We start from the raw sequence: 10280 nt of genomic DNA, 5'->3' as shown, positions 1-10280 counted from the left end.
GGCTGGTTTACAGCCTAGCTTTTGATGCAGGGACGTGAAGGTTCAGTAATCTTGTTTATCAGGCCAAGCCTGTTCTCCTGACCTAATTTACTACGACCCCTAATGATCACTACTCTAAGTCTATTCGTAACGTTGATTTCCTGCCTGAAAAATCCACTAAATATGAGTCCTTCGAAGGGTAAGATAATGAAATCCACAAAGTCACAGTGTCGACAAACCAAGCATGTGAGCAGCGCCTGTGAGACTTGTAAACAACATAAAAGAAAGGTATATCGCTTGATCCTCTCAATAAGTTTTACATCTAATAGTGAGCCAGTGTGAGAAGAAGCGGCCATGTAATCAATGCAAAAGCGCGGGACGAGAATGTAAAGAGCAACTTAAGAAAGACCTCAGAGGGAAGGATGCTCGTCAAGAAGTGGCGAAGAGAGCAAAACGGATGTCTCAGTTTATGGACATATGCCAGCGTCCAAAGAGTCCAGAGTTCAAGGATCTCATGACGGTCCTCCACAATAAACCCACGTATGATGATGTTGATCGGGTTCTCAACAATACAAACAAGTCACAAAGATTGGCCGCGAGACAATATGAAATGTTCCGACATGATGACCGACAAATAATGTCGCCTGGCTACCAGCCTGACCGCTATGGGCATGATTTCCAGACAACCATTCCGCACAGGCACCCACATAAGAGTATGGGGGAGGATATTGAGCTGCGAGTGGACCGCCATGTGGAAAAAAAGAGTGATAAGCGTACTAGCATAGATGTTGGCAGGCAAAGGATCAGTATTCAGGCGCTCACACTCCCGTCCATGGCGAAAAATGTTGTCGGTCCTCCACACCTCATCTCTCCTCATTCTCATAAATACATTTGAAAGAACAATCTGCGAAGGATATCTGCATCAGAAGGATCGAAGCTTGGAATGTTGATGGCTGTCTTTATGTATGATGGTGAGGATCCGGGGAATAAAGACAACCTTTAATGGGAAGGCATTCGGTGAAATACTTTCGTATCCGTGCTATATAGCTAATTGTAGAGCTGTCATCGAATTCAAAAAAGGACTTCTCTTGTGTACATGGAGGTTGATTTGAGGATTGCGATGACGCAAACACCGGAGCGCAGTGAGCTGGTAAGAGGGTTGATTCGTGCTTTGAAGGATTTTTCATCGGGGGGGCATTGCCAAACTCGGGCATTCTGCAGACGGTTAACAATGAAGATATTTGGGAGGGCCGATGAAGACTGAGAGATCGTTCTGGCGAGCGACGTCTTTTATGTGTTCACGCCGACTTGAGAAGGCAGAATGCACGACAAATATGATGGGTCAAGACTTCTGTCTGCCCGTTGACAAAAGTAAATATAACGTGCACCGCTGTCGAGGGTCACGAGCGCCACCTCAGCATTTCCCTGCGCCCAAGACGAACTTTAAAGCCTGACTGATGGGACAGTTGTGACGTATTCAACAGTATCCAGGAGGTTCTGGCATCCCATTATACGGAACTTATGTTTCTTCCAGGCCAGTCGGCGAAGAGATAAAGACACCTTTTGTGAGCTGATGTCTGTCTCTTTATGCTAGTGCCTCTTTCAATTGAGAAGACCAAAGTTCACGATACATCCCATCTTGTGCCATTAACTCTGAGTCCCCGTGGAAGGAAAAAGAACGACAACCACACCGGCCAAGACATTGGTCAGAAAAGACTCAGCATTTCGACGTCGACGAATGGCTCCGTAGAGATGTGAATCCAACCTATTTCTTTATCTTCAAAAGTTTTCGGTGTAGTCGTCTCATGTCTCCACTTAGCACAATGTGCGACTCCTCTAGTTCTTCGCAGTTAAAGGCGATCTCTATTTCGTGATCCCCACCAAGGATACAAAGCCACCTACGTTTATGTGTCGAAACCCATCCGCGGAGGACACCAGTATAATGGTTGTTGTTGAGGCGCAAACCAATCAATGCTCCGATGGAAACCAGTGGCAACATAGCAAAGTATTCTCTCATCTCACCCTTGTTACGCCGGTCAATGGCAAAGTATAAGAGCCTTTTCTTTAACTCGGCCAATGCGTCGACGTACTCCTTCGGAATGCGTGTACTATCCATGCCACTAAGACGGTACAGCACGAGGACCGCCTCCTCAAGAGATATCACGGGCATTCCAAGCATTCCAAGCTGTCGAGGATAATAAACAGCATTCGTCTGTGATTGAAAGTGTGCAAGCCATTGCTTATCACAAATCTCAATCACCGGCAGCTTCGAAGATGGAAGGGAAGTGATGGTCAACGGAAGTTGGTTCGGGAGTTGGTCCAAAAGCTTGAATATAATGTCGTCTTGGGTTTCTATCCACTGCCCAGGAGTTGGGTCGTCCATTGCAGCAAATGTCGTCACTTAATTAGACCTTGTGCTGTACTCCCCCAGAATCTGTTCGCGGCTGGGGCTGGGGCTGGGCCTAACAAACGACACGTTGCCAATTGGGTCTTTATTGAGCCGCAGTAACTTGAAGATCCCGGACGCTCCTAGTAAGCTATTGCTAGCTAAGAGTTGAATCTTTATAAGTGAGCAAGGGAGTGGTGTCTTGAAGATCTGACTGACCGTGCGGCACAATGTCTCCTGTTGATTGAATCTCTGTTGTAGCCCAAAGACGATAAAAGCTAAGACGGTCAAAAAGATCGACCGACTTAAATCATAGGACAACATGAGGCGAACGTAACGTCGTTCTCGTCTTGTAATTGACAATAATATCCCGGCCCAACCACTCCGAAAAAGACAACAAAGAGAGATGGAAAGGGTGAAGAGCAGTGGGCTAATAAATGTAGCCTGTCTGTGTGGGCGGTTTGTTAGTGCCATTCGAGTAAGTCATCGAAGAGGAACCCTCACAACACTAATGACAAGACCAACGAGGATGTGAGCAGGCTGAAAGCGATGAAGGATAAAAAAATTGTCACGCCTCGGACTGTTGTCCAGTCGTACGTGATACAGAAACTTGAATGGTCACACTCCAGGTAAGCGTATGCCTCAGCAGCCTGTATAATCTGTCAGACTGTTGTCCAACGGTGGAGGGAAATGCACTCACATCCAGAAAATAAAGGGAAAAAAGACACACGCGCGTAACAATGTGAACAGCGTGGGGCGGAGCCTGAGGGATGATGATGGTGAGGGCAATGCCAACAAGTGTTTGGCAAGAGGCATTCAAAAAACAAAGGATAGGGGCGGCGCGCTTCAGCTGCAACTTGGTGCAAGCTGCCACGAGAAACGGCATGGTGACAAATACGTTGACCACGCTGCAAAGCCACGCGGGATCTTTCGTCGGAGCTGTCATGGTGGTTGAGCTGTGGGTGAGCAACAGAACGAATGAACAGGGCAGAGAAAACAAGGCAACCAGGCAACGGGTGGACATGCAGGAGAAGGGACCTTTATCTAAATGGACGTTTAGAGAAGTTCAAGTGCTTGCCCTGGATCAGTCTCGCTGCTCGGCCTCAACAATCTCAAGTTCACTACTCGTCTCAGTTAAAGACACAAAGCATGCATGTATACATTATTCATCCTCCTAAAAACCCCGGGAAGAAGGCCATTTCACCAATATTCTCGAGACATGCGACTACGTCTTCGGCGTGCCACCTCAAACTTTGAGTGAGGTTATCATGGTAGACTAAGGATTAGGGAGGGTCTGATTGACCACACTACTAATGTCGAATTCGTAGGCAGCGTGTGGCAGGCGAGACTAAAGAGCATAGGGGGGCCAGCCGGCCGCCAAGCTTAAATCTGGCCATATTTGGGGAATATGGCCAGATTTAAACGAGGGCCTGAGGTTGGTGACTTCCAGCGCTCTCATGTACCACTTCTTCTTCAGTCAGGATAACACTTTTGACAATGGACATAAGCGATGCGTGTGATCGAATTAAGAATGCATCTCTTGAAGATTGGACTGCATACAGATCTTGCCTGACTGAGACGTGTGAATACCTGGCCTCGTGCCTCCAAAAGTCCTTAGTGAACAAACGGAGCAACATTACTACCGCACCACAGGATGGTAGGGTCCCTGGAAATCACAGCGAAATCATCCGAACATCATCAGGGATCACAGACTCAACTGCCGCGAGCAGCGTGCCATCGGGCTTTATCACATCCAGCGAGCACCCTGCCCCTGCTAAACCTGCCAAACAAAAGCCCACTACTGCACCGAAGGTGAGCTCGTCAATATCACGGAAGCACAGGATCCGGGATAATATCTTGCGCAACGCTCGCAACCGTGAAAAAGCACTTGGAGAAAGCAACATCTTTGAGATCCTTTCGAAGCGATTTCAGGAATTTCGACCTGCACGCGCCGGCTTTGACATAGCATCACCAGGGCGGCATAGCCCACAGAGAATAGCTTTCTACCTCGACGGTTATCTGGGAGCTATGTACATCGCGGAGAGATATCACACATATCGGAAAACGGAGTCGTCCCGTCAGGGCAAACGTCGCGGAAAACCCAAGCATATGTACAAGGAATTTGCAGAATCTGTGGGTATTAAGGATCCTAAACTCACCCAGCTGATAGAACTGGGAAACATATGCCTGCAGTTGCGTCAGGAAGATGCTGCACTTCTACTTTTTCCAAATCTGCCCGGCACGATGCGTCGACTGAGCAAGAACGACATCTCAGAGCTTGCGCAGTTAGTCCGCAATGACGAACGGATCAACAGGGTGATCAAGAAATGGAATGACTCTGTCAACGAAGCATATATTTTATACTCCAAGGTCGCCCGAGATGTCTGGTCTCGTGACGTGGCTAGGGCGCTTCAGATCCAGAAAATTATGGAATCGAACCAGGCAGCGGAGACTACTTCGAGGAGGAACACCAGGAACAGAGCTAAGAATTCTCGAGAAGAGCCGGCGCACAACGACAACGCTCTTTCTCACGATACACCACTCTCAGATCAGCTGGCTTTGAGCCCGCGTCTTGCTTCTCCATCGTATTTGCCCCCTCACCAGCACAATACGGTCGATCGGGCTGAAGGCCAGAACAGAGTCTCAGAATGCAATACTCACACTGAAATGAACATATTACTCAAGACTGCTCGCCGTCAGGAGAATTCATTGGAGTTTGAAGGGGAGAAGCGTTCAGTCACGACAATGGAAGCCAACCCTGAACGCTCATGCAAGCGTCGTCGTGTGGATGACGAGGTGCCCGTGGAGGTTGTCGAAGCACTCGGAACGCTTGCGCCCATTACACCCATTACGTTCTCTGACGGTGAGGAACGATATTTGGGAGATCTTGCTGGCAATCGAGATGAACTTGGGCCGACTGAGCAGGAGCTCATGGCGGATGAATCTTGCCGCGGAAACAACGTCCCTGCGAACCCCATAGCCTTTGCAAATGAATGTGGAAGCTCAGGCATGTCTTTGACTGAAAATTCCAATACAAGATCTTCCAACGTTCCCCCTGGTCGAGTTGCAATCAATATAACGGAGGAATCTGTCGACAAAACTACTCTACCTGAGCGACCGAATGGCATACCTTCTCGAGTGGATGAGGAAGCACATCGAAATAAAAATCCACTTCCAACAGAGTCGGTTGAGCCTTTCAATATTCATGGTCCAGAGGCCGAGGCCGGGGAACAGATAGCCGGTCTGTCAGTCCTCATCTTCCAATATTAACCACTAACGTGAGACAGAAACATCACGGACCTCCTCAAATGAAACAACCATCAATAGACGCGATTCTGAGCCTGGAGAGGGGTCATGTAAACGGTGTCATGTGGATAATGCCTACGTGGACACCCCCACTGAAGGTGAAGATTTCGTCCTTAAAATACTTCCTGACTCCCTAATTCCGGGTAATGGCGCCCCAGATCAGTCTACGGATTTCGGCCGTTGGCTAGATTACCTTGAGAAAACCAACATTACAGATATGCACCTTGGTAACGACGAGTTTTGGCCGCAAGAGTCTGAACACGATATTCAAGATTTAAACATTGGTGACTGGCTCGATCTGGGGGATGGTTTTCCAAATCCGCGTCAGTAGGTACTATGATTGAATTTTTTTCAACCACATCATCATCAAGCAGATCAAGATATCACAGCAGCCTCAGTCAGTTCTTTTCCGCATTTACTATACTCCTCCCCCTTACGCTTAATCGTGTAGGGTATGACTCTTGCCGCGATCCCTCCAGCCCTGACTGAAAGACCTTCCTTCCCTCCCTCGAGAGCGAGAATCTCACCCACCTCACAGTTGAAAGGGCCAAGACTGGGAGGAAGGTCATGCGACTTCAAAATTGCAACTTGCCGTTCCTCGTTAAGCTTGTTGGTGAGGGCTTGGTCAGTTGTTTTCCTGGATGCGGTTGGTGCAGGAGTTTTTACACCTTTACTGGTTGTCTGGTCGACGTCGTGATGATGTGCTACCTGAGGATCGCGAACGATTATCATCACGAGGACTTGATTCGGGAGAATGTAGAATGATTTCGTGGCATAAGCCCAGCTCTCTGGGCCTTCTTTCCGAGAAAGTGATAGTCCCTTTTTTCCATAATAAGCGAGGATAATGGGATGCTAATAGCTGTTAGCGGTGGTAAAGAGTTTGCGGACAGGAATTGAGCCTACATAGACTTTATTGTATTGCTCCATCAGACTCTGGGCGTGCTTATTAGGTTCTTGTGCGCTTTCGAGATGTCGCCAGAACCCTTCTGTTGCCGGCTCTGGGATGAACTCTTCCGCGGGCAGAGTGACAAGGACCGCGACATCGCGAAACTCTTTCTTGGTAGGAATGGTGAGCATATTTGCTCTGCATGGGCTTCAAAAAGAGAACCTGATGCAACAATGCCCTCGAGGCTTGCTATGTATACTTTTCAGCAATGAGTTATTTGCAAGCGGGCTTCTGATGCGACATCAATAATTATACAGGCCATGTGGAACACTGATATGATGAACAGAAACTGACACATCATCATGCATGGCGAAAGTGCCCAAGGATCATCACGCTCCCAATCACGAGATTGTGTGAATGCGGCGACAAAAAATGTATGTCATTAACCTATCTGGGACATAATATCTCGCTGTTGTAGTGACGTAAGCACCAACGGCAGCATTTCTTTGTCCTTGCTGCGTATATTGAACCCATGTGGAGAGAATTAGCTATGTATCAGCTCAGTCACCGCACCACGACGTATCTGTTGAGCACCCATATTTAGCGGACCATCCCACACCAACTGACAGTCACCTCTCACCACAAGATGGATTCGGGTTCAGGATCCGCGCTCTGGAGCCGGTTCCCTAACGGTGTCTCCGTTGTTCGCAACTGGACCGTTGGATTGATCCGAATTATCATCCTCGGTAAATCTTAAGTACTGGATATCTTGTGTCTTGGGGGGAGACGCATCTTGAGGTGAATTTGGGGGAACTCCATTGCTCCTGGCTGCGTCGTGTTGTGTCGTCTCTGAACTGGAAGATCCGTTGTGATGTTCGGGCGACTTCTCTGGCATGATAACTTAGGGAAACAAGATAAGAAGTGAGAGGGCTGTGGATTGCAGAAGTCTTGAGTCAGGACTTTGGAATGGTTGCTTGAAGGAAGAACACTTGGAACACTCGGAGCACTTGGTGAAGTTTTTACCTCATCTCAGCGGAGGGACGCGCTCTTATACCTGGAGACGGGCATCGGAGTGTACAGAGAACCCTCCTTGTTGGTGCTCATCGATCCATGATACGCGGGCAACTCGGCTTCAGGGGTTCTGACCAACAACTCATATGATCCGCTGGAACCGTTGTCCGCATTCGCTAACTAAGCTCAGCTTCACACTCGAGGTTTCGGCTACTTTGCGCGTCGATCAAGATCGAAGGTATCTCAGAACGACCAGCGCAGACCCTTGTCGAAGACTATCGATGCAATGCCATCGCATCCTGGCTTCATGTTGCAGATTTATGTCAAGAAGAGAGAGGTAGCAGGCCATTATGCGACCTATGTTGACGGGTCGCAGTGTCCTTGGAAGCGCAGACTGAGACATGACCGTCTCGATAATGCATTGAGGGTGTTTGCTAGCCTCTGTTGTAGTGCAAAGTATTTTAAAGGTATACACATGTTGCCCTATACAAGTACGTATTCGGAACTAATGCAGCCAACGACGGGCATTCTTGTAAAGACCGAACACACGCCAGGGAAATGTGCAGATATTGGATTCGCGATAACGGGCAGCGTGATACAGAGGTTTTGAAAGGTCGCCAGAGACACGACAAACCGCTCTCAGAAGGTCCATCAGCGTGGACAGTAGCATGAACCCAACTGTCCATGAACCCAACTGTCCATGAACCCAACTGTCCGTGAACCCAACTATCTGTGAACCCAACTATCCGTGAACCCAACTCTTCGTGACAACTGGCATCTTGACAGGAGCCTAATTTTACCTAGAGTGACGCGAGACTATGTCATTTTAGCAGTTTATTGAATCCACACGTGACATTTCTATAATTTGCCTCTCCTGATGTCATGTGACATTTTTTAGCGCTATCATTGACGCCTAACGTAGACAATGGCCACATGTAACGACACGCTGGCAAACATTGCACATCATTCAAGGGATAGGGCTTGAGTCTCGACCGACGATTGCTTGAATTGAAGACCTGTTTTCCCTTCCTAGTGGGATCATACTTGGTGAGTGAATTAAAATCCGAGCTGACGCCCTTTTGAATCAGCTGCAATGCAAAGCAATTTGGCTGCAGAGAACAGAATTGAATTCTAATCAGTGATACATACAATCTAGCACTACTACAATCGTCCTCTTACCACGACATCTCCTCACTTCCTCCTAATCGTTCATCAGCATCTATTCCTTTTCACTCACAAAATCGTTGTTGGGCAACAGATCGCACAAGGAGATCCATACCACATCCTACAATCAGAATAAGAGGGGGATCTTTCTTACACATTCTGAGACACTGAATTAAACTTATGTTTATTGGTTGTGATGCCAATTTCGGCAACTGAACTGGTATTCTAGTCTTCATGGACCGTTACCAAAGTCAATGCTGACTGGCTTGACAGACACGCCGCTGGACTAGCCTTTCTGCGGACGATACAGCCTTAACTCGAGTCGTGAGATATGTTTCAATTGATTACGTCAAGCCGAAGGGGGTCGAGACAGAGTTGTTATGCAAAGAATGCAAGGAGGTTATTTTCTTTGATGGGGATAAGGAGATATGGACAGTTACAGGTAGCGGAAAGATGAAGCTTCCTGCAAATATCTCGGCTACAGTGTATCAAGGGAAATACCTGCAGCTATGAATGAAGAATATTAGCAAGAGTAGCGTCATCATATAAACGAATTTCAACATGATATATCATCTTCACTTTCACACAGTTTGTTGTGTCCACATATCCCTTCCTTTTCTCCCAATTCCGGAGGTCACACCTATCAATAGAAGTGGCAATAGTATCACCGAACGGTTCGGGAATATTGTCGACCGGAGTATCTCGGTCCAGGAATGCGTCAAGTGATGCGGCAATAGGGCCTCTGTCCGATTCGACATCGAAGGAGATAAAGGCATCGCCACGTGTCCCTCGAGGATATCTTGACTCGACTGTCATCAAGTGAGCATTATTCGCAACATGTTCGGTGAACACATTCTTGAAGCTCTCTCGACGAACTCCTAGCAGTTTCAAGGCGTTAGGTTCTTTAGCTGCAGTCTTTGGTTCGGGTTCTAATCAGTAGATAGTAAGTAGTTATAAGTAGTTATCATGGTTTTAACTTTACCATTGTCCCTGGCCATCTCAGATTCGCTTATATTCCTCATTTGGAGCACCGTCCTGTAGATAGCATCAAATCTGCTTCCCTCGCATGCTGACAAAATGAATTTTATTCTCGTAAAGATCTCAGAGCGATGGAGGCATTGAATCTGCTGCTTTTCGACATACTTCCTGATATCGGATGCCTTAAATGAGTCGAGTAGTGTTTTAAGCCGCCTGTCTTCAAAACTAATTAACGAGAATGCCAGCTCATTTAAGTTTAGTTTTGAGACTTCTGAATAGAAGTTATTGGGAGTGTCCGATCTATTGACGTGTTGTACAAAAACACCACACTTTGCAAGGGTATTAGCGTCCAGAGATTTCGTCTTCGAAAGCCTGTCCTTTGCGTGCTCAAGCGCCTCGACCATCTTAATTTGGTAGCCCAAAGCCTTCTGCACATCACGTAAACTCTCAGGGTGAACAAAGAGATCGTTTATGGAAGCCATTGCAACCATTGATAGCTGGACTTGAAGGTAGTTTGGGTCGGAGGACAGTTGGGTCGAAGGACAGTTGGGTCGAAGGACAGTTGGGTCG

At 47.5% G+C, this 10280-nt stretch overlaps 4 protein-coding genes across 4 annotated transcripts; 2 read left to right on the top strand and 2 right to left on the bottom strand.

The window, feature by feature from the left end:
* Positions 1-314: 314 nt before the first annotated feature.
* On the top strand, positions 315-986 carry PV06_11429 (uncharacterized protein; the record flags this gene model as incomplete). The annotated part of the gene is made up of 1 exon (XM_016413099.1): positions 315-986. A coding segment is annotated over one exon (560 nt), but the record flags the coding sequence as incomplete, so codon positions are not given.
* Positions 987-1744: 758 nt separating this feature from the next.
* Positions 1745-2362, bottom strand: PV06_11428 (uncharacterized protein; the record flags this gene model as incomplete). The annotated part of the gene is made up of 1 exon (XM_016413098.1): positions 1745-2362. One exon carries the CDS (start codon positions 2360-2362, stop codon positions 1745-1747), a length of 618 nt encoding a protein of 205 aa, XP_016256546.1.
* A 1500-nt stretch (positions 2363-3862) lies between these two features.
* On the top strand, positions 3863-6097 carry PV06_11427 (uncharacterized protein; the record flags this gene model as incomplete). Its single annotated transcript, XM_016413097.1, has 2 exons — positions 3863-5606; positions 5653-6097. The coding sequence occupies 2 exons, from the start codon at positions 3863-3865 to the stop codon at positions 6000-6002; spliced, it is 2094 nt and encodes a 697-aa protein (XP_016256545.1). The 3' UTR covers positions 6003-6097.
* On the bottom strand, positions 5839-6933 carry PV06_11426 (uncharacterized protein). The gene is made up of 2 exons (XM_016413096.1): positions 6575-6933; positions 5839-6523 (listed from the first exon to the last, which is right to left on the bottom strand). The coding sequence occupies exons 1-2, from the start codon at positions 6746-6748 to the stop codon at positions 6047-6049; spliced, it is 651 nt and encodes a 216-aa protein (XP_016256544.1). The 5' UTR covers positions 6749-6933; the 3' UTR covers positions 5839-6046.
* Positions 6934-10280: the final 3347 nt, after the last annotated feature.

This window comes from Exophiala oligosperma (assembly GCF_000835515.1).
Source record: "Exophiala oligosperma strain CBS 72588 unplaced genomic scaffold supercont1.31, whole genome shotgun sequence".
NCBI classification, from domain to species: domain Eukaryota; kingdom Fungi; phylum Ascomycota; class Eurotiomycetes; order Chaetothyriales; family Herpotrichiellaceae; genus Exophiala; species Exophiala oligosperma.
The sequence above is the reverse complement of the archived record's forward strand: the minus strand, read 5'-3'. Positions and strand labels throughout refer to the sequence as shown.

Bases quoted from the DNA above. Each gene is read 5' to 3' on its own strand.
- PV06_11426 (XM_016413096.1), bottom strand. From the start codon at position 6,748: ATGCTCACCATTCCTACCAAGAAAGAGTTTCGCGATGTCGCGGTCCTT. The intron at 6,524-6,574 runs GTAGGCTCAATT...AACAGCTATTAG, and splicing joins AGCAATACAATAAAGTCTAT to CATCCCATTATCCTCGCTTA.